General features: G+C 37.3%; 1 protein-coding gene across 2 annotated transcripts in view; it reads left to right on the top strand.

The window, feature by feature from the left end:
- The window catches only part of ATP11A (ATPase phospholipid transporting 11A), a 128143-nt gene that overhangs the window by 45927 nt on the left and 54317 nt on the right, over positions 1-27899 (top strand). For both annotated transcript variants that reach the window (XM_086770348.1, XM_086770356.1), the window contains exons 2-4: positions 12968-13090; positions 25383-25472; positions 26600-26680. In XM_086770348.1, the coding sequence (XP_086626474.1) occupies positions 12968-13090; positions 25383-25472; positions 26600-26680 (294 nt within the window). The remainder of the gene's footprint in view (positions 1-12967; positions 13091-25382; positions 25473-26599; positions 26681-27899) is intronic.

Genomic DNA, 27899 nt, shown 5'->3' with positions numbered 1-27899 from the left:
TGTCTTTAAGAGTCCTTGTTACACACTTTCCTTTTATTCAAAACAATAGCACAGTTAACTCCCTTGTGTTACAACTTGCCACATAATATCCTTATTCCTTGTATGTGTCAGAATTTGACAAACTGATGTGAAGGTGACTTCACCTACCATTGGAAGGAAAGTCCAGTGCCATTTCTGCCACACAGTGCCCCACTGAGTAGAGGCGGTGGCTCAGCAAAAGTAAAACTTTCCAGCTGCCACCGGATAGCCTCTTATGTAAGCACATAATCAACTTACGTTAAGAAACAAAGTAAGTAATTATGTCTTACAATCAGAATACTTACTCTGTTTGAATTCAACTTATAATGTATAATCGACCCCTCAGGAGCCGTGTGTAGTAGAAAAAAGTTAACAGGGTAACTGGTAGACTCATGATCTTTCTTTGCACTAGACTTATAGCAACTATCCCCTTCCAGGGGCATGGTTGTTGGATATGGTAACTGATACTGCTGCTGTGGCAGGGCCTCAGATGCAGTCATATAGTAAAAACTAAAGTAAATGTGAAAATAACTTCTACTTTCCTTGGTTTTAGTCATAGTTGCTTATTTATAAGACAAAATAGTGAGTTTCCTTTTTTTATTTGTACTATGGCTGCCGAGAGAATTCAAGTCAGGATCTGTGACTGGTATTCCTGTCTGCATTTATTAAGTGTAGCTGTATTTTATTTCCAAGGAATTCTCCAATATAGTGCTTCCTAAAACTCAGAGTGGTTGTTTCTAGAAGGCAAAAGCAAATTACTTTCCCCCTCCTGAAATTACCTCTCTTTATGGATTTATGGATGAAATCTTCTTATAGATGGGGGGAAAAGAAAGTATTAGGAAGTAGACAGAAATAACTCCAGTAAGACGTTATACTACTGACCAGGATACTGCTAAGGATTAGTTATCTCATTTGTAGTAATACCCCTCGGGCTATCACCTGAAGTTTTATTTTTGGCACTATAATTTTGGTATCTTGCCCCATCTCTTCTGCCTGCAGGACAGCTGATCGTGCCTGTAGGACACATCCTGAAGTCTGCAGCATGTAGCCAAAACAGTTTGGAAACATGCAGATTTTACAAAACTGATCATAGAATGGTTTGGGTTGGAAGGGACCTTCAAAGGTTATCTAGTCCAAACCCCCTGCAAGAAGCAGGGACATCTCCAGCTGGATCAGGTTGCTCAGAGCCCTGTCCAACCTGGCCTTGAATGTTTCCAGGGATGGGGCTTCCATCACCTCTCTGGGCAACCTGTGCCAGTATTCCACCACCCTCATCATAAAAAATTTTCTCCTTATGTCCAGTCCGAGTTTACCTCCCTCTGTTTTGAAACCATTATCCCTTGTGCTGTCACAACAGGCTTTGCTGAAGAGGTTTTTTGTTTGTTTGTTTTTGTTTTGTTTTGTTTTTTCCCCCATCTTTCCTGTAGGCTCCCTTTAGGTACTGGAAGGCCACTATAAGGTCTTCCTAGAGCCTTCTCTTTTCCAGGCTGAACAGCCCCAACTCTCTCAATCTGTCCTCATAGGAAAGGCGCTCCAGCCCTTTTATCATCTTCATGGCCCTCCTCTGGACCCTCTCCAACTGGTCCATGTCCCTCTTATGTTGGGGGCTCCAGAGCTGGACACAGTACTCCAGGTGAGGTCTCACCAGAGCAGAGTAGAGGGGCAGAATCACCTCTCTCGACCTGTTGGCCACAGTCCTCTTGATGCAGACCAGGATGTGGTTGGCCTTGGGCTGCAAGGGTGCATTGTTGGCTCATGTTGAGCTTCTCATCCACCAGCACTCCCAAGTCTTTCTCCTCAGGGCTGCTTTCAGTCTGTTTTCCACTCAGCCTGTATTTATGCCTGGGATTGCCCAGACCCGTGTGCAGGACTTCGCACCTGGCCTGGTTGAACTTCATGAGGTTTGCATGGGCCCACCTCTCCAGCTTGTCAAGATTCCTCTGGATGGCATCTCTTCCCTCCAGAGTGTCAATGGCACCACGCAGCTTGGTGTCATCGGCAAACTTGCTGAGGGTGCACTCAATCCTACTCTCTGTCACTGACAGAGATGTTGAACAGGGCCGGGTCCAATGTGGATCCCTGAGGAACGCCACTCATCACTGGTCTTCACTTGATAATATGTTCTTCTATAGGAGCCAAACGTGCCTCATTTTTATGAGTGTATGTTTGTGATATGGCTGAAGGAGGATTTATATAATCTTCTCTTATTCTACAGCATTTTTGGGGAGAAGGGGGGAAATGAGTGGAACAATGATTTCTGACTTGATTTGAGTTTTGCCTTTGGCTTGCAATATTCTTGAAATCTTAAGCTAAAAAAATGCCTGGTAGAATTAAATGTCTTGAATACTCAGGCTTGTGTTTGCAAACACACTTGTTACTGAAATTGGCCTGGTAATCATAAAACTCATGTTGGCTGGTTTTAAACACAACATAAAACTACCTTTCCCCAAATTACCTGAATTGTAGGTGTTTGTAAGTTTATGCAAGCAGTTAAACTTGTCTGGTGGAAGATGTTTGGTTCAAAGCTCTGCTCAGAATATAGACAGTTTTACAGTTTTGTTGAACTTTGAACTCCGATCATATTGCTTAGTAAATCTGTAATAATTTGAGAAGATCTATGAATAAGGAAGTGTGAACCAAATACAAGTTTGTTATGGTCATGTATTTTCTAAATAAGCAATATTTGGAAGATAGTTGCAGTATAAGAGTATTGGACGTTCTCTTTAGACTTTGTATCCATTTATTTCCTGCATATGAAGATGTAAAAAAATAGCATGACAAGCTAGTTCAGAACTCCTAATTGTTTTTCTAACTGAATTTTGCAGGAACTGAGAATTTGCTGTTTTGTGGGGGTTTTTTGTTTTTTGTTTTTTTTTTTTCTCCTTCCTTGGACCAGTCCCAGGAATTTCTAGTCAAACAAGAGGGAGACAGATTGAGGGGGCGCACTGCTTCCTGGGAACAGATGAGTTTTATTGAGCATAAAAACTAGATCTTCAAAGAGAAAAATCTGTCTATTGGGCTCTTTTTAAAAACGTAACACTAAGAACGGAAACAATGTACTAAAAATATTTTCTCCACTGTTGTAATAACTCTATTTCTTAAGTATATGTATACATTTAAAATACAACAAAATGTTGCAAAAGGAAAAAATAAGCATTTTCCCCTTTCTGTGATTTCCTATCGGTTTCAGTTTGTAGGTTCTTTAGCCTGTCATATAGAGCGAAGTAAAATAGTCCTGATGATTCTGGTTTAAAGTGGGGTTTTTTTGGATACTTGTTCAGCTGAAGTAACACCTCTTAGGTATCCTTCTCCTATTTGAAGATGAATTTTTTTTTTTTTTTCCTCCCCTGAGATTAACCTGTCATGGAGACTTCACATAAGCCTGATACTTTCAGCGTGGTTCTTGAAGGGCCCATAGAGCCTCTGGTGTCCTCAAGTACATACATACTTTTTCAAGTTTGCTGAATGAAAGATGTTTCCTGCCAGTGTGTACTTTGTGCTGGGAGTTTACTTACGGTATGGGTTCCCAGTATATGGGGTATGGGAGACTGTCAACCTCCTGTAAGCTACTCTTGGCTAATGTTGGTTTCCTTTGTGGTCTTCTATTTGGAAGCAAATGTTCAGGTTTTTTCTTATTTTCAGTTTGCTTGTTGTTGACAAAGGTAAAGGATGTCAGATCATCCTTTGAAGTCTGAGAAACATTTCTTTAGGGAGTAGTTAACTAGCTTGTTGAAGATGTGAGTTAATGCTGTGGGGTATGTTTGTCTAGGGGAAAAAAAGGGGGAATTTATTAAATTGCTAGAGTCCTGAAAGGGAGAGTTTTGTGATAAAAAGAGACTGTCCTACCACAAGCTGTTTTTAGGAGGTGATGTATTGTAGCTACTCGCCTCCATCCCTCCCCCGCAATAAAGAAGTCACAGCAGTAAATCAAAGCCTAGAAAAAGGTGCTGTCTCTTGTGTTTTTATGTATGCTTTTGTGCTGAATAGAAACTCACAACAGCAAAAGGTTGTTCAGCCTTTTCTGTGGCATTGAATGGCAAGCATGTGGAGGCTGAGATTACACTTATCGTCTCACGCCAGACAAGGCTACGTAACCTCCTTTACCTTTATTATCAAAATCATTGCAGCTTAGAATATATTAATCTCAATGTACAGTACAGTTCTAGACTTGATAAACAAAGATTGTTCTAGAAAGATTTTTCTAAAAATAACTCCACTTTTCCTGCATGAAGGACACAGAACAACTTTGATACATTAAAGTTGAATGTGGACATTTTTTTCTTCCACAAATAAATAAAAGGAGGTACATGGAGCATCAGAAGTTTACAAAAGCATGTTATCCATGTTCTGTAATTACTGATACCAGTCTCATAGCGTTATTTAGAACCTTACTTGCTGAGCTATAGATAAACGCTAGAGTGTATGATTTTACATTTTAAAGTGGGAGGTAGCTACAGTTTTAACTAAAATCAAGTCACTTATACCTTCTCTACTTTTGATCAAGAGATTATCATTGACGCTGTACTGAGTATACTGGGTCTTTACTTCAGATGTGTTAGGCATACTGTGTTGATCTTATTATGAGTTCCCTGGCTATCATTAATACTTTTATTAGTAGTATTCAACAAGTATGGAATGTCTACTCAGGATGGCCAGTCACTGTGGATCAACTTCTAGTGCCTTCAAGTCACTGAATGCAAGCTGGAAAAAAAGAATGTTTTATTTAAGTGCTCCTCACCTTTGTTATATTAGATGTTTGTTTTGTGAGTTATTAATGATATTTTGGTTTAAACTTCACTCAGTCTTCATTGAAATATTTAAGATAGTGAAAATGGGAAGTCCATCCTAGATTCCCAGTGTTCTGTCTTGTTCAATGACTAGTTATGTATTGGAGTTTCTCTGAATTTTGTTACCAAAGAGTTGAGTTACAGAGTTTCCTTTTCATTGTTTTGACTACTAAGCATTAGCTATTTTGATTTCTGAAGTTTGCTATTTAATTACTTGTATAACATATATGTGGACTTTTTAGATTTTTTTTAATAGCAACTGGTACTAGCTTCTAACTAGTCCACTTAATTTCATTTATTTTGTGTTGTGACTGATTTTTTTAATGTTGCCTACATTTTTCTGACACTAAATATGACAAAGGAAATAGCTGTAATGTAAAATAGTAATTTTGTATGAATATCTAACTCTTAAAATACAACTAATAGAAGCAAATAGTATTAGTTTACTTTTTATAAGTATTTGGTTACTGTAGCAAAGTTTGTTCTTGAAATAAATCTTTTGATGTTTGTAAAAGTCAAAGTAATAAGTTGTGCAATGTTTATTGTACTTGATATTGTTCAGTGGCAAATCCTTAAGTCTGTTCTTTGAGAGTAAAAGTAAATATTAAAAAGCTCAATACATCAAAGGAATTATCAAGTAATATTTAATCTTTGTGGAATTCATGTTCAAGTGCAGTGAAAACAAAGGAAATTCTAAAAACTTGTGGTTATTGTCATGAAGCTGCTTATGCATCATGAGTAGCTTTACTCATGCTCCTGATGTGAACACTCAAAGGCGATGAATGTCCTTCATGCCATTTTATAAGCTTAAAACTCTTGTTTTTTATCAAATCTGAAGTCAGATGGTTTTGGGTTTTTTTTTTGCTTTTTACTTTTGGAAAACTTAAAAATCTCCACTTTTATGCATAGGGATTAAATGGACTTTTTAATCAGCAACACCTGTATAGTGTTTACCTGTAGGTAAAACTATAAAACACAATTTGTGCTCATACTTGAATCGGCACATTACTTTTTTCCTAAAATACTTCAACATATGGCATTCATTTGCAGTATTTAAAGTCATAGATTAATATTTTATATTCCTTCAGTGTGCCAGAGTTGTACTGGAATACTATTGTATAATTATGTAAAAGTTTGAAAGTAAGTTTTTCTAGTAGCTCCAACTAAATGTTTCATTAACCTTTAACCTTATCTGTAGTTAGGGTCCTTTGTCATATCAAAATGTGCGTGTGTGTTCTTCACTAAACTGAATTTGCATAACATGGGATTTTGTCAAAACGTGACACTTGCTAATTTTGAGGAGGATTTAGATTTCTCCTTGTAGGTGTGGAAGACTAACATGTAGTAACTACATTAGTTGTACCACTTTCTGCAGCAACTATGTGGCTGAAAGTTTTTTTTATCTCTCATGTTTCTTGGGTTCTTTGCTTTTGATGAGGTTGGAGCACAAGCTCAAGCATGTATGGTAGCATAGCTACAGACATACCTGGGAAGCTTATTTTTATAGTTAATCTTTGTGTAGCAAGAAAAACAAAAAGGTGTTAAATTGTAAGTCACTGTTCATTAAGAAACTGTAGTTCAGTATCAGCTAAGTACAAATAGATAAATATGTAAATATATAGAGAAGGAGTTTACAATAAATAATAATTGAGCTTACAATAAATCATGTTATATATTAATTATATATTATAATTTTTATATAAATTATAAATGAGTTTACAATAAATATTTTGGTGAATTTCCAGTACAAAGATGTAACGTAAGGACTAAAGCTCTTGGGTAATACAGGTAGAACAGTTCATGCAGCATTTGGATGTTCTTTGGCTGCTGTGTCGGTGGCCTGCAGGACTGGCATTCAGTCTATATGTATTTACAATATGAGTTAACTTGTGCTTTTGAAAATATTGACAGCAGATATTTTTGCTTGATTTTTCTTAATAATTTAGTATCTCCTGTTTCTTTAGAATCTGTAAAAATAGTAATTTTTTAAAAATTTCAATTTTCTGATCTGAAAATTTTTATCTGTTTAGAATGTTTCTTGATGAATTAGTGCAAATAGAAGTATTTCCTGGTAACTAAGAGAGTGGCAAACACCTGCATTCTGAAGTATCTGCACAGCTTTTTCTTTAAAAGCATCTCACTTTAAAAGTATCTTTACAGATAGTCTTGAGTGTGACTGACACTGCATGCAAGTCTTTGTGGCATTTAGTTGCCTTGCAAGAAATAAAATTGCTCGTTTTGCAGCTTATGTTAGCACCTAAAGAAGCTGTAAATTTTCTTCACAAACCTTCATTTCGGCTGTTAGTCTGGAGCTGCTTAGATAAAAAGTTGATTTATAATTAATTTAAGTGCTAAGGCTGCCAAATATCATGTGTCTTTGTGACACTTTCCCTTCTAGCTTCTCTTATCACTTCTATTTGCAGTGTAGTTTGTTTCTCATTTGCCTTTCTAATTTCAAGTGAGACACTCTTGAAAGGATTTCCATGTAGTAACTCTTCTTGACTGCAGCTGGGGAGACATGCAAGGAGGCACACTGTCTCCCTATCCAACTGGCAGCAAGGAGCACAATGTGCTAGAACTGGTACAGTGGGAGGAAGGGAAAGAAATTAAGCAAAGGCATGTTTCCAGCTGTCTAGTAATGCACATGTTTCAGATCTACACTTCTACCATCATGCCAGTGATTCCTTGAAATTGGTTGAAGATTGCATATGTGAAAGGAATAGAAGACTTGTATCTGTATAACTTTTATTACTAATTTTCATGTAAACAAATAGGGAAATTAAAGGCCCTTTCTATTGTAGAGAAAGCACAAGCATCACAAATAGCTATACCTAATGGGCCAGTATGTCAGCAATATTTAAATTGACCATTTATGAAAGATCTGCCACCAGGGATGAGGAAAAGGCTGAGGTACTTAATGCCTTCTTTGCCTCAGTTTTTGATAGCCAGACCGTTTATCCCCAGGGTGTTCAGCCCCTGAGCTGTAAGATGGGGATGGAGAGCAGAATGAAACCCCCGCAATCCAGGAGGAAGCAGTTATTGACCTGCTATGCCTCGTGGACATGTACAAGACTATGGGGCTGGATGGGATCCACCTGAGGGTACTGAGGGAGCTGGCAGAGGAGCTTGCCAAGCCACTCTCCATCATTTATCAGCAGTCCTAATTAACAGGGGAGGTCCTAGATGACTGGAGGCTTACCAGTGTGATGCTCTTCTCGGAGAAGGGCAGAAAGGAGGATCCAGAGTACTACAGGCCTGTCAGCCTGACCTCGGTGCCTGGGAAGATTGTGGAGTGGTTCATCTTGAGTGTGCTTACCAGGCATGTATGGGACAACCAGGGAATCAGGCCCAGCCAGCACGGGTTCATGAAAGGCAGGTCCTACTTGACCAACCTGGTCTCCTTCTATGACTAGGTGACCCGCGTAGTGGATGAGGGAAAGGCTGTGGATGTTATCTACCTGGAACTTAGCAAAGCCTTTGACACCGTCTGTCACAGTATTCTCCTAGAGAAGCTGGTAGCTCATGACTTAAGTGTACCCTGCGATAGGTAAAATACTGTCTGGTCAAGCCCAGAGGGTTGTGGTGAGCGGAGTTAAATCCAGTTGGCAGCCAGTCACAAGTGGTGTTCCCCAGGGCTCAGTGCTGGGGCCAATCTCGTTTAATGAGTCCAGTGATCTGGACAAGGAGATTGAGTGCTCCATCAGTAAGTTTGCAGATGACACCAAATTGGGCAGGAGTGTTGATCTGCTTGAGGGTAGGAAGGCTCTGCAGAGGGATCTGGACAGGCTGGATCGAGGGGCTGAGGTGAATTGTATGAGGCTCAACAAGGCCAAGTGCCAGGACCTGCACTTGAATCACAACCCCATGCAACGCTACAGGGTTGGGGAAGAGTGGCTGGAAAGCTGCTCAGTGGAAAGGGACCTGGGGGTGCTGGTAGACAGAATGCTGAACATGAGCCAGCAGTGTGCCCAGGTGGTCAAGAAGGCCAACAGCGTTCTGGCTTGTACCAGGAACAGTGTGGCTGGTAGGAGTAGGGACTTAATTGTGCCCCTGTACTCAGCACTGGTGAGGCTGCAACTCGAATACTGTGTTCAGTTTTGGGCCCCTCAGTACAAGAAGGACATTGAGTTGCTGGAGCACGTTCAGAGAAGGGCAATGAAGCTGGTGAGGGGTCTGGAGCACAAGTCTTATGAGGAGCGGCTGAAGGAACTGGGGTTGTTTAGTCTGGAGAAGAGGAGGCTGAGGGGAGACCTCACTGCTCTCTACAACTACCTGAAAGGAGGTTGTGGCGAGGTGGGTGTTGGTCTCTTCTCCCAAGTAACTAGTGATAGGATGAGAGGAAATGGTCTCAAATTGTGGCAGGGGAGGTTTAGATTCGATATTAGGATAAATTTATTTACTGAAAGAGTGGTCAGGCACTGGAAAAGGCTGCCCAAGGAAGTGGTGGAGTCACCATCCCTGGAAGTGTTCAAAAAAACATGTAGATGTGGCACTTCAGGACATGGTTTAGTGGACATGGTGGTGTTAGGTTGATGGTTGGACTTGATGATCTTGGAGGTCTTCTCCAACCATAAACTATGTCCAACACTAATTTGTAGGCAATTGTATTGGGAGAGAGTTATTTTCAAATTTTATTTGTGATAAAAATCACCATGCAAGGATTTAAAATGTATTTGCTGAAAATAAATGCGGTAGTAAATATTCTGTGGCAACAGATGCCATGGCAGTGACATCTCCCATAGGAAATGTGTTAATTAGTCACAGGAGTTTCTGGGAGAAGGTTGTTCTGTTGTTCTAATTTACTTTCTGTTTACAGTACCTAATACTGACGTAGTCCTCTTTCAAATTATAAAACCTGATAAATTCTCTATCTGATAATTATATGTTTGAATTATTTTATCTGTGCCATTCTATATTTATATGAAACATAAAAACAATCTCAACAGCTTGTAAAGTTGTATTTACTCTTCATTCTGAGCCTAGTTCATTAATATGGAGGACTGATATAATGCTGTGAAGAAAACATAAATCTTAAGTGCTCTATGTGGATCTTAGTGAGTTTGCCTGACATTTAAATGCTTACTAAGATCCTTTAAGGGGACGAGAATTTCACCCCTTATTTCCACAAAGAAATACACGTAAATTAATGACACTTTGCAAAGTCGTCTATATAAATTCTTAATATCTTTTACTGGCTAGCAGTTAAGAGAAATTCAGATTTATTTATTTAGAGGGATTCTACTTTTTATGATTTATTGATCAGGTCTGACTTCAAAGAGACATAGGATTTGATTGGATTTTGAAAGGTTTGAAAATTTGCACATTGCACCATGTTTGCATAGGGAGGTGGCTGCACATTTATGTGCAGAGTAAAGTGTAAAAGAACAGGTACTTAGTACATTTGACAAATGAAGGGAAAGATGAGATTATATGATCTCATGGTTTGGTAAATAGTGTATGATAAGTAAAGAAGATAATTTGTTTTAAGATATTAGAAAGGAAAGATGAGTTCTTTTTTTCACTTGAGTGAATTACAGCTTCCTGAGATACTGAAGCTACTTCTCTCCACTGAATGAAAAATTAGAAACAGAGACCATTTTTTAGTGCAGAGCTTTTTGTAACATATCCAGTTAGATATGAGCAACATCTATGTGCAAAAGTTTTTGGTTTTGTTTTTTTTTCACACTGTGCACCATTAGTTCTTCATGCAGAATTTCAGTGATAATAGCTTGTCAGTATGTTATCCTAAAACTCCAAAGTGATTGAGCAGCTGTGTATTCGGTGTGCAGTTTTAACAATGGTGCTAATTGCTTTATTGAGATCAAATAGTAGTGTTTTACTGAAACACCAGGCTGTTGCCAAAGCCTGCCTCTACGCGTGTAAAGTATTGCTGTGTACAGCCTGAGCGAACAAGGCTATAGCTGATCCTGAGATTTCATTGCTGTGAAATCTGTGGACAGTGCACTGTCCGTTTATGACTCTTTCTGGGAAAGTATTTAACAAAAAAGTAAGATTGTACTTAGAGACTGACTATGGCAGATTTCAGCTGAGTTTTCAGCTGTACTTAATGCATATTAACTTATTAGTGTTTGTGTTTACATTATTTGGAGAGAGAATGTAATTTTGAACTGAAGATTGTTGCTACTAATGTCTGAATTACTAGTTCAAGTGGAGAGTCAGGAAATGTCGTTCACTGTTTCTATTGATTTCCAAAGTGTAAGTCAAATCTCTACTAAAAATAGTTGAAAGACTTTGAAACTTTCAAGGTCAGGTACTTCTCCAGGAGCTACCACTAGCATCTTCCTATCATCCTTTTGCTGTCACCTGTTGAGTACTAACCCCCTTGTCTCTTCAAATAATATATATTTATTTAAATTAAATTTAGAGAAAAATTAGCAGGGTAGCATGAAGGTGAATCTCAAACTAGTTTCAGTTTGATTTTTTTAAATCAGAAAAATAGGCTTTATTAATATTTGAACTCATACATGCATTAAGGTATAATCCTGTTAACTGGCTCTATTTAGTGTTACATAAAGATGACATGGTATTTTTTTCTGGTCTTTGCTTTCTATATTGCTGACCCTGCTTGAAAGAGTAAAAGCTAAGTAACACTTCTTCATTGATGTGCCAGTGAAATGAGGTCTCAGTACATTGAGCTTTATGCTATAAATAGAAGCAGATAATGCTAAGGTTTAGGTTTATTTATGGTTTCTTGGACATATCCTTAATGGACTTAAGTAATAAAAGTTTTTTTTAAAAAAGTGAATGTAGTTCATTGTTCTGGCAGCAACATCAGATTGCTTTTTTTTTTTTTTCTTCTCACTTACTCTGGTGTCATTCTGTAAATGATCTCTCATATGCAATACCTGAACATTAAAATAATTCTTGGATCCATATGTTTGGCTTTGTAGGTTAGCATTATACCAGATATTAAATTCCTGTGTTTTGATTTTTGAAGTGGCATGCATCCTGACTTACAGTGCTATTTTCCTGAGAGCTTCTTTTTCTTATTCATGCAAGTGGGTTTCCTTGTGGTCTTAGTGAATAATGCATGCTAGTTTTTGCATTGCATTTTTACCTGACTGAAGAGCATAGTCTCACTCTTCCCTGTTAAATTTTATACTTGGACTGTGAATGTTTTGGGGTTTTGAAGTTGTTGAATTAAGTTAGTAAAGTGCAAGTGTTTTCTATTGTTTGTTAACATGTAAAAAATAAATGTTCTGTGCTAGCAGATAGTTAAAATTAAGTTAGATGTGATTTTGTACTTTGTGGTGAAATCCCAATTTGTGATAAAACCAGATCCAATTAGGCTAACAGAAGATAAATTAAAGTAAATTTTATAGAACTTTTCTTTAGGGATACAAATGTTGTGACATTACATTGGTTTACTTGGTGTTAACACAATACTCAGGGTCATCAAACCTTTCGTAATCCAAGTCCGTTTAAAAAAAAATACATATATTTCTAAATAAAAAAAAGTCATTTTGTTTTTGTGTAAGTATTTTCTAGACTAACTTGTACATTTTTTGACAACCTGTAGGTGTGGTGGGGGTTCATGATGCAAATATATGAGCATTTTACTTTGACTCACCTACTGTTTTTCTGGTTGCAGACACAACTTTCATTAAAGAGCAAGAGATCTGAGTTGACAAGCTGAGGTCTTTTCCTGGCAATCTGAGAGTCCCTAAGCTTATTTGTTTCTGCAGAAATTGTTATTACTGGTATTTAAGAGAACAGAGTTTCACCTTGCTGCAAATAAAATACCAAGCTGATTAGTCTCAAAAATGAGATGTAACTTTGCTATATACATATGTGTGTATGTGTATATAAACATTTTAATTACTACTGATTTTTATCAGTAGTAAAATGAGTAGCAACCACGTAAACACTTACTAAGTATCTAATTTGACTGAGAAAATCTTAAGCCATTCTTCTTTTTTCAGTTATAAAACTAAAAAGGGAAGGTGCAGGGCTATTGAGGCAGAGTTTTGACAATTGTCTTGATTTTATGTTTTAGTGGTCTTTATGCAGAGAAGTGTGAGGGATCAGGCACTGAAGGCTATTTGTGTTGATGATCACACACATGACTAGTTAATTTAGTGTGTGACTCATCTTACTGCAGAAGTACTGAGTGAACTGATATGATTGTTTTTCCCCCATAGTGTGCTGGAGAAGAGAACTGGGTGGACAGTCGGACTATTTATGTTGGGCATCGTGAACCACCTCCAGGCACTGAAGCATACATTCCACAGAGATTTCCAGATAACAGAATAGTCTCATCAAAGGTAGTAGTGTTTTTTTTCATTCATTTACGTAAGTCAGCTTAAGTTATTATTTGTGTGTTTGTTTACTTCCTTCAAGATTTTCTTCCTATACTTCCTATGTATTTCTCCTTTACCATGACTGGTGAAATCTAAGTTTCTTACACAAAAAAATAATTGCCAAATTGTAACAGGATATGAACAGGAATAGAATGACTTCTCCAGTGTTTACTATAGTATGTAGTAAAGTCTTAGAGCGATACTGTGCTTTTCCTCAAAGAAGTAAGAAAGCAATTTTCATTTGGGGCAACCCTGGACTAAAGAAAATCTTCCCAAGGAAAGACTACATCCTTTGTAATCTACATCCTTTGTAATCTAAAACAATATCTCAAAGTACTAGAAATAGTATGATCAATATAAGTGCTCAAAAATGAAACTATCTCTACAATAACAGTGGCCTTCCCTTCAAAAGCTCCTATTGTCGAAACCCCAGAGAAACAATATTTGTTGTTATAAGTGTAGAAGTGAATCATTCTTAAACTCTTGGTATTGTGATATGTTTGTGTGCTTTAGAAAACTTCCAGTTGTCCCTCAGTTTAAGTAATAAATTTTTCTGTAAGCTTTAGCAGCTTTCTGTGAGCAGTTGGGTTTGTTGGTACTCTTCATTTATTTAGACTGACTGGCTTGCTTAAGCTGAAGGTTCATACCGCAATGGCATCCAAAAACTGAACATTTGCAGCTTATTGTATGGCTAACACCTCAGGAACTTCAAGTTCTTAATGTGCTTAGATTTTAATCGTCATGAGCGCACACCTTCAGCCAATTATAAAGGAATGAATTCAAAAGAATAGCTCCTCTACTGGGAAAATTTCTTTCTGAACAGTGGCTCAGATCCACAGACTCATTTTAAGAAGCTTAGTAGCATTGTCATCTTGAGGAACTGCATGCTTACCTTTGTGGATCTGAACACTTGCCATATGATGGCAAAGCTGTAATAAACCCCCACTTTTCTCAAACTGTCTCATTTCTTATGTGAAATTTTATATTTTACTACCTTCCTTCACTACTATTTTTACTACTTTCTTTCTGTACTTAATTCAAAGCCAATGTAATAACAAACAGCATAATATTTAGACATCTTTAATTAGATAGTGTTTGAACGGTAATGCAGGAAATAATCCATATGGAATACAGTCAAAATAGTACAGTGGAAAATCTTGTTCTCTACACATCAATTTGTATTGCTTTTTGGATTATTGAAGACTAAATACATATTATGCAAGTCTTTGTACTCCTGTGACACTTTATTTTTTCATCTTGTACATCTCATCTGGGCCATATGTAAATAAAGGCATTGAAGTTACTGATACTTTTTGAAATAAAATCCTGTTTGACATCTTTTTGTGATGATGAAATCAGTGGAAGTTTCAAGTTACTGTGCTTTGCAGAGTGAGATTTTTAAGTATGACTTAAACCTGGATTGAGCTGAGGATCTCTGCCAGTAATTAGTAAATATGTATGATTTCAACTAGTTCACGAAAGAGACTTCACTATGTTCTTATTTGGATAATAAAGTATGTTCATTTTTAAATGTTGAACTCTTTTTAGTTGTGAACTGTATCCGTAAACAGTTTTCCATTTAACAAGAGGTTGATCATTAGTGGAAGTATTCTTTTAAATATATACAATGTTTCTCAAACTTTCTGTGTATTGATTAAACTTCTCACACTTAAAATATAAGTAAACTTTGTGAAAGTACATACAGTGATGATATTTCAGGAGAGAACAGAGTTCACATAAATGCTTTATGGTATTGAACAGTTCCTTAGACTGCTGAAAGCTCAGTTTTAATGATATTGTTTTTATATGAGAACTTGCCATGCTGTCTTGCCTTTCACGTAAACTCCATGCTCCATCCGAAACAGCCTGGGTAAAGCATCATCATGACTTGACTTGCATTCTTAACCTTTCACTCTATCCTTGTCATTTGTTCCCTTATGAACACTCTAGAGGGGCACCTACCACAGGTTAGGAAACAGACGTAAGCTTCCTGAAAAGTGATCAAATGTACAAAATTAAGATGGGAAACACGTAATTGTTAGAATAAAATAAAGATGCGTGCACATGAGCCCACTGTATAATGTTACTTCAACCATGAAGGATATTTCCTTTGTGTTTCATCAGCAAGACAGACAGTAACTTTCAGCTGTGCTTTTATAGGTCTCTAATGCTTATGTAAGAAAGTATATGATTGCTCTTCAAGGATGATGAACTCTGAACTTCCAAGCAGATTTTACCAATTTAAGATGAACTGAATTTCTAAAAAGGGTAATTTAAAGCCATGAGGAAGCCTTATCAATTAGACTATCTTTGTGCTGCTGTGCTAATGAATGTCCCATCATAAAGCCCTGAAAAAAATGGTAGCTTAAAACAATGAGGAAAGTCTAAGGTTCGTATTTCCAAAGGTGAACTTTTCTGTGCTTCATGAGAGGTTTCCTGGTGTCAGCAAGATAACAATTTGATTCCAGTACAGAGGGATATTTCTTGTATATTGCAGTGTCACCGTGGAATGTGGTTAGTGCTGTCTGCTTGATGACATATCCCTGGTGGTGAAAAACGATGTGTAGACAGACCTTGGCCAGACAAAAATGCTTTTTTGAGTTGATGTGTTAATTCAGTTATGATGTTAACAATGGATTGCAAAAAGGCTGTGTTGAAATAATAAAAGGCAAAAATATATGTCTGTGCATGCAGTTTATGTTCTAGAGGTAGTGACCTTTGTAAGGTGGATCGTTATGTTGATTTAACTTTTAGCTACTTCAGCTGCCTAGGCTGTTAGCCTTTAAAGTAGCTGCTGTGTACCCTTGACAGCATTTATCATATGACAATGGTGCAGCATGGCAAAATATCAGCTGGTAGAAAATACCAGTGTTTCAAATGAGACAAAAAAAAAAGTAATTGAATTGGCAGGGATGTTACTTGCTTATTTAAAAATTGTTCACATTTTAAAAATACTGATTAGTAGAACTACTATGTTGAAAGGAAAACAAGTTAAACGGTGCAGCAGTAGCAGGTAACAAAACTTGGTGGGAAACAACATTTTCCTTATGCTGAAAAAGGATAACAAAAGGCTTTTTATTTTTTTAAAGACTGATAAATTACAAATTAACTTTTTAATATGAAACTTTCTTAAGGTCTAAGTTTCATATTTCTGTGCCGGGAGTATCCCAATCGGTATGCTAAAGAGTATCTGTGCATGCATGGTATGTGGATGTGCCTGGCCAGCTAATAATTGCCAAAAGTCCATGTAGTACAATCTGTTGTCACCAGCAGTAGATGCCTAGGGAAGAATGCAAGAACAAGTAAGCCTAGAGTGATACTTCACCCAAATACTCTGTTAGTGTTTGCTGATCTGTGATTTAGTCCTTTGTGAGCCAAAAATTATGATTTTGCATTTAATAAGTCTTTCGGAATACATAGTTAAGGCACAGTTAAACTGTAGAAATGTTTGCCGAAAGAAACTATAAATCTTCATTTTGAAACTCCTCCTTGATAATTTCAGTTAATTTTCCAAATTTTTCTTGATTCTGTTAGTGATCTTCTACCATATTCCTTTCCAGAGTGAATAACCTTAGTCTGTTCAATAATTGCTTGTGTGGAAGCTAGTTCATACCTTTGCTCAGATTGGTCTGTCCTTTTCCCAAACAAGCTGTAGAGTTTTGAAGATGGCGAAGTGCACAGAGTATTCAATGTGTAGGCAAACTGTTGATTTATACAGTAGTGTAATTATGTTTTTAGTTCATTATTCATTTGTTAGTAATTTCTAACATTCTAATTACTTCTCCTGATATTGATCCAATATCTTTATAAAACTGCTATACTTCAAGGGTCTCATTCATTTGTAGACAAAGTCGGGATTTGCATCTCCTGTTCTTGCTAAATCAATGAACCAAAGACTAATTGGTTGTATACATTTGTCTTGAACAGAGGGGAAAGTTGTATAGAAAGTAAAGTCTTTTTTTGAGGGAACAATGTGGAGTTCTGTAAGAACACAAAGAACACACTTTGTGTGTAAGTAAGCAGCTGCTTGCTGCTTTTGACAAACAACCTAAAGAATGAACCATGAGAAAAAACTAAAGATTTCAGAGATGCCAGGATAGGAATAGCCTGTTGAAAGAGAGATCAGAGACTTCCTGGTGTGTCAGAGACAGCTGACAAACTTAGAAGCCCCAGGAACATTCTGCAGGAGCACTGATTGGGGTTTTTTTTTTTTGTGTGGTTTGTTTGTTTTTTTCATACCACCCATAGTGAAACCTGAGTTAGACAGATTTAAGTCTTTTATTCTCTTCAGTCTGTGGGTAATCAGTACATAGTATTTTGCCTTGTCTAACTGCAAACTTTTGCTGCTATAGTTTGATGAAGAGAAATTTTTACAGCTACAAAAAACCACTTGTGCCTGGGTCACTAACATAACTTGGAGCAGTGGGGCCTAAGGTCCCAGAAGATTATACTGATGAGTAGCATGATATGACTCAAGTGAAACACAAGATTGAATCTACAGTGGATGCAGAACTGTTACTTGAAGAATTTTCCCGAAAGTAAAGAGATTCCATTCAAATTAATTTATCATATAAAATATGAAATGCTGACTTGTACTGTAGCTTTATTTCCTGTTCTTATAAAGAAACAATAAGGTGAACTTAGATGGGAAAACAGTACTATTATTAACCTGTGCTTTGAAATGCTGTACAACTGTATTCAAGGACCAGAAGTGCTCCTGGTTTTGTTTCACAAATAATACTGTCTTCTGTGGCCTGCATGTTTCCATGAAACTTCTCATCAAATACTGATTCAAACATGGATTTATATGAAAATGGCCTGAAACAATAATACTGCATGTTAAGAATTGTATAAATTGCAAGGGAAGCCTTAGCTACCTTCAGTGCTAATCTGATTAATTGTTAGTCATTTCAATCGCAGTGACTAATAGTTAAATAAAGTTAAGTGATTCTGACATGTTTCAGTGGATGTTGTTAAAATGTTCCTTTCTTCCAGCAGAAACTCGTGGCCTTGTGCTATACCTCTTCCCTGCAGCAATCACTTGTAGTGTCATTATAAAAACACAAAGACTGGAGGGGCTCTGATATCTCATTTTGTTACCACATTTAGAAGAAACTCAAGGAAATATTAAAATGCCTCCACCAAGATGAGCCGCTTGGAACCCATAGGAGACCCAGGCTGTCCCATACATCTCTAAGGTGTTGCTTTCGTAACTAGAAGGATTTGTCTGGCCTCTCTAGGGCCATGACATAGCAGTTTCAAGATATGGAGTTCAAACACAGGCCTATAGTAGTGACATTTGAAAGTTAAAAAAGACCAAAACAACAACAACAAAAAACCAGCAAAAAAAAAACCCCCAAAACAACAAAAACAGAAACAAAAAAGCAAATCATCCAAAGCCCAGAGTGGGAACTGGCATGGTCATGTGTTTGTGAAGCTAATAAATATTTGTGTACTGTGCTGTGTAGGGGCAGAGCGGATGGGTAGAGATAAATGCATATGGGACAAGTACCAATGCAGGGAATGTTGTGTGTGCCTTTTAGTGTGGACATACTGATCTGCTGTAAAAGCAGCTGTAGCATGAAGCTCTCAACTTGTGCCCAGGTAACTCAGTGACTCTCAGCCATACTAGCTGAAGGTCAGATCTGACAGTGCAAGTGTTAAATAATCAGGTTTGCCCATCCATGCCAAAGAGGCAGGAGCTGTTAGTAATGAGGAAGAGTAAATGGGCTTGATCTGCAGTCAATCTCAAATGCTTCTGAATCAATTGGACTCTGGTGCCACCTCAGAGACAGCAATACCCATGATGGGATGGGAATGCATGAGTGTGCAATTCTCCTTCCAGGAAGGATAATACAATTTCCTTCTGTGGACATCTGCCAGTGCCTAGAGAGAGCAAGGACGAGCTGTTAGGTCTTGATGATCCTGCTCTGGGTGGGGTTTACAGGGCAAAAGCTCTCTGCAACCTCCCAGGAGAAGCAATCTACCCTTCCCCCCTAATTCAGCCCAGAATTATTAGTGATCTTTTATTCTCCACTGGTACTGCCCCAAACACAGCCTTTAAGTTAAGTTTTTCATGTCAGTTTGGAGTCTGCATGCAGTGAGAGAGAAGTGGAAGGAAGGCAGGCAAGCAGGTCCAAACACAGCACTAGGGAGGACAGGTGTAATTCTCCTCACTTTACGTATGAGAAAGTGAAGCTCGCTCACTCTTGCACACACTATCTCACATTTTCTTCTCTTTTCTTAATGCTCTCTGATTTCTGTCTCTAGTCAGTCATCCTTACTGTAAGTTGTGGTTTTGCTGCTGTTGTTTTTTAGGGTTTTGTTTGTTTTTTTTTTTGTTTTTCGGTTTTTTTTTCTTTTTTCCTTAATTGTACATAGATAATCTTCCAGATGCTGGGGAGATGTCTTTGTCAGAGGGGTTCCTGGAGATATAGCCCCTATTTGATAAGACTAAGAGTTGCTGAACAAGGACTACTAAAGATAAGCTTCTTTGTTGTAGTGGAAAGCCTGTTTTACCAGCAACCAATTTAAGGAACTCTATAACAAAAAAAAAAAAAAGTATGCTTGTTCATTCAAATGTGTAGGCACTATTTGAATTAATTTCCCCAAATAGTTTTATTTTTGCACACTCTCAGAGTGCACAGGTAGCTCTTGGGCCTGGACAAAAGCCCTGGTTGTAGTTCAGCCCTGATCAGGACCAGACTACGCAGTCTCTCTCTCACTCCCCCCACCCTCCGAGAGAACAGGGAGAGAAAATATAAGGAAAAACGGCTCGAGGTTTGAGATAAGGACAGGGAGAAATCCTTAAAGTTACTGTCACGGGCAAAACAGACTCGACTTGGGGAAAACTATTCATTTATTACTACAAACAGCAGGATAAAGAGACAGAGAACAAGATAACCTCCCTCCACCCCTCCCTCTTCCCAAGCTTAACATTTTCTCTACTACCTTCCCCCCACCCCGAGCGGCACGAGGTGGGAAGAGGGAATGGGGGTTGCAGTCAGTTCATCATACGTTGTTTTACGCCGCTGCTTCATGGTCGGGGGAAGAACTCCTCACATTCCTCCCCTGCTCCATCGTGGGGTCCCTCCCACGGGCCACAGTCCTTCGTGGAACTGCTCCGGCGTGGGTCATCTCTTCCATGGGGTGCAGTCCCTCTAGAACAGCTGTCCCAGTGGGCCCTCCACGGGCCACAGCTGCCTTCAGGCATCCACCTCCCCTGGTATGGGGTCCTTCATGGGCTCCAAGTGGATCTCTGCTCCTCCGTGGACCTCCATGGGCTGCAGGGGGACAACCTGCTCCACCATGGTCATCACCACAGGCTGCAGGGGAATCTTGGCCAGGAGTCGCATTACTCCTCCCCCTCCTTCTGAACTGACCTTGGCGTCTGCAGCCGTTCCTCACAACAGGCTGGTAGATGTCTCTCAGGATCTTTTTTTACATCTTATTCACTTCTCATCTCCTTTCCACTTCTTGCAGCCGGGCTGGACCAAGTCTGGCCCAATCAGCTGCCTGGCAAGAGGCCAGAGGGTGAGGCCAGCAAGGCCCATGAGGCCTGCACCTCCCCCTCTGCGCCTCTGCCCCCGCTCAGCTGCTTCACATCTTCTCTTCTCTTTTTTTTTTTTTTCCTGTTTTCCCATTCTTAAATACGTTATCACAGAGGTGTTATCATGGAACATTCTGCTACCAATTGGCTCGGCCTTGGCCAGCAGTGGGTCCGCCCTAGGCCCGGCCGAGTCCACTGAACAAAGGGGAGCGACTTCTAGCAGTTTCCTACAGAAGCTACCACCTTAGGCCTCCCCTCACTAACAAAACCACGACAGCCCTGTATGTAACAGAGCTTAGTGATCCCTGTGATGTGAACCACCCTTTATCATGTGGTGTGGAGAAACATGAGTCTTTCCCTTGGTGTAGTGATAAACACTGTGCAGGTGATGCACATGCTAATAGTTTCATTAAAATACAGTTAAATGTGTATTTCTACATTCATTACAAATTGTCCTAAATGTTGCAAAGTGCTTTTCAAAATGTCATGGATATTACTATTCCAGTTTTATTGAGTCATGTATAAGCACAGAAGTCAAGTTTTTTTTGTTTGAAGAAGTTAGAGTTGAAACCGATTTAATACATCAAAGAACGTAGATCAGTTCTGCTACAGACTTCATATGTGGTTATAAGCAAGTCACTTGAGATAAGCCATACTCTCAACTCATTCTTAGGATTTCAGCTAATGATAGTTTTGTCTGCCAGTTCTCTACACTAATGGAGTTAGACAAATTGTTTCAAAAACAAGTAACAATTTTATAAATAAAAATAATTTTAAAGAAATTGTCAAACTTTTGGTCAGATGTTTTTCAGTTATTCTGTTGAAGGGGGGGTAACTATGTATGTAATACTTACGTTGTTTTAGTAGCGTATTAATATATAAAGTATTATATATAAAATATTATATGCCTATGTATGCACATATTCAGTCCAGTTGATAAGCTGACAGCTTTAAGAATATATTGTCTCTTGGTAATTTGTAGATACAATAAAAATCTGTGTATTAAAAAGTCACTATGGATATGTTCAAGTTGTGTATGTATTTTGATCTGTTAAAAGAAAAACATTGGAAAACTTAAAGAAGTGACTGCAAGATTAGCATTCAGCTTTCATCTGTTTTTTCCTAATTTATTATCCTGAAGATGGGTGCTGTTTTGCAGAAGCCGTAAGAATCAGCATAACAAGATGTCTACAAAACAGGGCTGAAGTAACATAGTAGATACTTTTGTCAGAATGGTTTTAAACGTTCACAAGAAGCAGTGGAAAGGTTTGAGGGAAAGGAGTGAAATCAGAACAAGTTAAAAGCAAGGTGACTATTTAAAACAAATAAGCTGTAAGAAACTGAGGTGTTGACAGAACTCAATAATGCAATATGGAGTGCTTTTTTCTTATAACTCCAGCTTCTGATGTCAAGTGATTACTTAAGAAACTCTCCTTTTACTTAAGAAAATATCTGCCTCTTGAGATAGAAAGAGAAGCTTGACATGGGAGCCACAATTCTGCAATACAGATGTCAAATAAAAAGGTCAAAATACAATGTTTTTTAAAAAAAAATTACACTATTGGAAAGAAGACCCTATTTTATATTTTCGAATTAATGGGAGTCACTAACAAGGAGATGTTGGAGTTGAAAGCAGCCTGGTATTAGCAAAGAAGAGGCAGAAATTAGTGAGATGGAGCAGGAGCATGAGTGGGAATACTGTGGAGGTGCGCCTAGGTAGTTCAAGCACGTGATTACAGAAATACACCAGCACTGCAAGTTCTGTTACGATTATAAATGGGAAGAAAATCTACTTGAATTGTGCTGTTTTGACTCTAGACAGACTGATTTTACAGTTCCTTGCACAGTGCTTCAAATGCATCTGTTGGCACAATGTGTTCATCCCTTGGATGAATACGTAACTCTACTACTTGCTATCTGATGTATTGTCTCCTGTATGAAAATGGCGTCTATGTGCTCTGGCCTCTAAGTCTTTTGCAGCAATTGAAAAAGATCAGTTGAGCTTTCCCCAACTTAAAAGCTACAAGTGTGTAACTACTTGGATAGCCTTGTTTCCTTCAAGTGAGTGACAGTGAAAAAAGGTAGTTAAATATACATAAATTGCTTTTCAGAGTTTACAAAGAGCATGACTAAATTATCTGAAGAAGAGAGATGGTATTAACTCTCCATCTAGGCACAGTAATCTAATGTATTGAATATCTTAATTTTTAATGTCTTGTCTTTGAAGACTTGTATTTTGTTGTTGCCTGACTAGGGTAGAGAAGCTGCCTTGAATGCAGTCATAAGATAAATCTTGTTCTGAGTGGCAGCCACTCTTATTTCTCCTGGGAGCGATTATGGTGGTGAAACATTAATCATGCATTTGTAGATACTACTCTGAGCTACTGATGGTTAAGGAAAGGGGAGGTCTGTCTAGACATTTTAGTGGTTTGTCTTTCTGGCCTGAAGTCCTTCAAAAATTATTACTTCTTCTTTGAAGAAGAATGGACAGAATAAAGATGTACTTTGTATGTCTGAAATCCAATGTAATAAAGTGCTAAAAGTCTGTCAGGTTAATTGAAAATAAAGTTTTAAGTAGTCCTCTGTGTTAAAGAAGTATCTGTTTTAAGTAACACCTTTCAGACCGTAAAAATGATCTGCTCCCAGCTTATTTACATTTATTCAGGTAAGAGAGTTGTTGACCAAAGCGGGAGCTGCAGGAAAGACTACTGCTTGACGTGTACAGGAGGTTCAGATACTAAGAGTAAAGGTGGACATTCACTCTTTTTATAGGTTATTTTAACTATTTTACTTTACTTCCTCGTTCAGGTGTTTTAAGTATGTAGTCTGACACTAATATGCTGTCACTACTGATTTAGTCAAATAACCCTCTAGGAGATTTAAACAGGAAGTTATTGCTTAGAAGATTACTTTTTTATTTCATGAATGGTCGTTTGGGGAACTTATATAAGCCATCAAACTTCAACGGTCAAAAAAACCCCTTCAACATGGAAAAAAAAACTTTTGTTCTGTCAAAAGAGCTAAACAGAAACACGTAAACCGAAGTTTTTCACTGAAACCTCTATTCATTTTTCCTTCTCAGCAGGTAGATATTAGTAAAGGAATAAATGCATAAGACTAGAAAACAGATATAATTTGCCTGATAATCAAAGTTAATGATGAAAATATAAGATTATTATCATAGAATAGAATCTATATTGTCATGTATCAAAACAGCAGCTTTGAATGGTCAGGACCTTTGTGCAAGGAAAAATAATCAAGTCTAACCAGTTCTGTTTTGAAATTGCAAGATAAGTAGCTGGGTAGTGGGCAGTGCAAGCAGCATTCCAGTCTCATGAAAGATAGTCCAATTGCAAGATGAGAGCACTTGACTTTCCGGCTGTTGTACGTGTGCCTCCCTGAGTTTTGGGTTGCTCACAGTGATTTAATATTGATGTAACTATTAAGCAGGATAAATGTTTACTTAGGGCATGTTTAGAATAGATACTGGTTTTTGGCACATGATAGAAAAAGAACATTTAATTCCTATGTCCTACATGTCCAGGCTTTAACCCTAAACAAGTAAAAAGCTGACTCTGCGTAATAGGGGTTTCACATACAACTAAGGCAAGTTTCTTAAGGATGCTTTTCATCTGCAGGTGGAGTAAAGGTATTTGCCTTGTAGAGCTCTGGCTGTCTTTGTTGTTGGGGCCAAATTTGTAGGATTTATCACTCATGGCATAATTTGTGTGTCGGCAAGTGTCACTGCAGTCTGCCAAAAAGAGACAAGGCACATTTGTAGCAGAGCAAATAAATGAGGAGATGCTTCTTTGCCTATCTTCTTTGAAATGAGTGTTACATTAGAGTTGGCATTTTATTATGGATAATTTGGATAATAAGATGATACAGCATTAGTTTTCTCAAGCCATTTTTTGCACCTTTTTACATAGTTTTAGCTGGCATTTTTACATGTGTTCCAATAAGCAATCTTGCAAATTTTTTTTTGAGCTACACAGTGAGCTGTGTAAAAAGAATATGATTGAATCTGCTGCAGGGCAGGGGAAGGGCCTAGATGACATAAAGTCCTTTCTCTCACTTTTATATGTTTGGTTTTTTTTTTTCCTTTGAAGTTTTTGCATTTTCTGCTTGCACTTTTATATTCTGTTTTTTACGACATTTTATTAAACTTGAGGTAGTTTGTAAGATTAGCAGAGAAATATGCAGCTGTTCACTTTTATTCACTTATATAGTTTATTTTGAGGAGTATGTTTGTATCCAAGCCAAGGAACAGAGGAGAGACTGACAACTTTGGTCAACTTGCTCTGACTGCATAGTTAACTCACAGAGTGCCATCTACCTCCTTAAGTCATACATACAAAATGGAAGTGAATTAGAAGTGCTGTTTGAAGTGACTAAAATGTTTTTAAAATCCATTGATGTTTTTAAATAAATGGTTCTGTAACTAAATATCTGAATGAGACTTATTGCTAGTCAAAAAACTATTTCAATCTCTAGTAGCAAAATTACCACAGTTCAGAAAATTGATACGATTCCAAGAATACATGATTGTCAACTTAAGATCTCATTTCAGCAAATTATTAAACAAAGTAGCAAAAATACTACTGCTTCTTGTTTAATTGTGAATTATGAATTTATTCCGTTTTTAGAGTATGGACTGCAAAAAATATTTCTCTCATGAATACTCATAATCTATGCATTTGTTTTCAGTATACGTTTTGGAACTTTGTACCAAAAAATTTGTTTGAGCAATTCAGAAGAATAGCTAACTTCTATTTTCTCATCATTTTCCTTGTTCAGGTAAGCTAACCTTGTTTTTTGATAAATTTCTGGACTCTTCCTAAAAAACAAAGGAGTTTAAAAACGTTGAAAAATGCTCTGTGTCTGACAGAGGAGTTAAATGGTTGAGCCTGGACAGCCTTTTACGTTGATTATGTGACAAAAGGAGTTTTATTTAGTTTCCAGGTTGTAAATGTGAATCTAACCTAAAGAGAAATTGACGTTATCACTGTTTTGATGGCAAGACATCTCTTTTATAAAATTGAAATGATTGAGTGTCTTTTTTTTGTTTGTTTTGTAATAAACAGACATCCAGATCAGTAAAACCTTTGTGTTGATGGTAAACTTTTGTTAGTTTTGCTAAATATTATATTTTTGTAACAGAATGATGCTTTGGCAGAAATTTTTCGACTGCACTGACATCAAAGCCTGTAGGGAAACCAAAATAGAGATGCTTATAAAATGCTTGCTTAGGGTGGTATATGAATATTTGTTTTTGTAATTATTACCTCAGATAGCCAGTTTGGTGCTTTCTAGGTGTCTTCATTCTGAACCGTTCACAATCACTTAAATGTTTTAAACAATGAAAATCTTACTAAGTTAAGTGAAAAGCTGTACTGCTTTGCACACTAGATTGTGTAGAAGGAAAAGCTATTGCAGATTCCTAGGACAATTTAGATTTTCTTATCGTTTGAACTCCCTCTCTAGATTCTACCTCTTTGTTTATCATTGCAGAAGCCAGCTCAGTATTTCAGGATTTACTCCTTGCATGCATAAGAACAGCTGTATTGTATAACTTGTGAAAACAGCACTAACACTGTTCAGTAATTTTGCCTTCAAAGCTGCAACTTTCCAGTCTGGTACTTAAACTCTTGCAAACAAATATTTTTACTAGGCATTAATGTCTGAATAATAATGTAATCTAAATACAGTATTGTATCTTATTATAGTGTATAGTTACTTTTCACATTTTGCTGGTATAGTGTATATATACTTAAAATTTTATTAAACTACTATTCTTTTTAATTACAGTTCCTCGGTGCTTTTTAACATTTTGGTGAAATAATTGCTTCAAACGTCTTACTTGAAAAATTGACTACTTGCATTCCAAAAATATAAACAGAAAATATTTGTTCCTTTTGTTGCAGTTAATTATTGATACACCTACTAGTCCAGTTACAAGTGGACTTCCACTTTTATTTGTCATCACTGTAACAGCTATCAAACAGGTGAGTAATTTAGTGAGCAAAAGTAAAACTAAAGAGAATGTCATTACTCATTTTGCATTGCAATTTTCCCTGCCTTTTTGTGTTAGAATGTCTTAGGGCAATGCCTAAAGAATGATTGCAATTTTGAACGAGTAACTCTATTTTTGTTTCTGTAGTTTAAGTAGAATTAGTTGCTATATGATGATGTCTCACTAATTCAACACAAGCTTCTAAATTATTTTATAATTCTGATGTCCTTGTGTTCCAAGGAATCATTTATTTTCTTGTGTCAACTGAGCACGCTTGGACTTCTGTTTGTTTTTTTTCTAAATAGCTGTCTACATTCTATTATGTTTTTCCACAATGACTGAAAATTAGTTCAGTAAGAACTACAAAAACTTAAAAGATAAATCTGCTTTCACCTTTGAGGTTTCCTTAGCTTTTACAGTGTGAATAGATAATAAAAATTATTTTGGGTCAAATCTTCAGTATATGTTGATTGTAATCAACAGTTCATAATAATAGCTGCAGTGCTTTCTACAGATTAGCATTGAACAGACATTATAGTATTCTCTCATTTTTAATGTGAAAATTAATCCATAAAATTGAAGTATTTTTTAGAAATCAGTTCTTGTCACATCATTTAATATAAAAGGTCCTAATAAAAGTCTTTCTGTTGAAATAGAATTGCATAATACAGGTATGGAATTTTACAGGTTTGCCATTTCACTTTCAGGTTAGCACTACCAAAAGGAAAAGATTAAGGTGGTTTTTCCCCTGCTGCCCTAATGGTACAGTGCTATGGTTGATATGAGCACTTAAATGTAGATGGGATCTTATTGAAATTAGTGGGATCTCAGATGAATATAGAATGTTTTAATTCATATAGGAATATTACAATCAGATTTCTATGTTATCATAGCTTCTGATATTAGATATTTGGTCTGGATCAGGAATGAATCAGGAATGAGCTGGTGATTGCCCTTCTCTTGATTTAGTCATAGACAAATTTGTTGACACTGTGATTTTTTCAGGCCTGCTGCAGGAGGATGGATTACATCTCATCTGGCATCAACCTTGCTAGTGCAAAGTTAATTCATCCAAAATTTTACTAAATTTGAACTAGCTACTGAGTTTATAAGCAGTACTTTGCATTCGGTGCCTACAACACTCTTCTGCATTTACTATACCATCTCATTATAGCCACAGAGAAGTTTCTAAAAATTTGGGCTCCTAAAGT

Source organism: Chlamydotis macqueenii, chromosome 1 (assembly GCF_036417535.1).
Source record: "Chlamydotis macqueenii isolate bChlMac1 chromosome 1, bChlMac1.mat, whole genome shotgun sequence".
NCBI classification, from domain to species: domain Eukaryota; kingdom Metazoa; phylum Chordata; class Aves; order Otidiformes; family Otididae; genus Chlamydotis; species Chlamydotis macqueenii.
The sequence above is the reverse complement of the archived record's forward strand: the minus strand, read 5'-3'. Positions and strand labels throughout refer to the sequence as shown.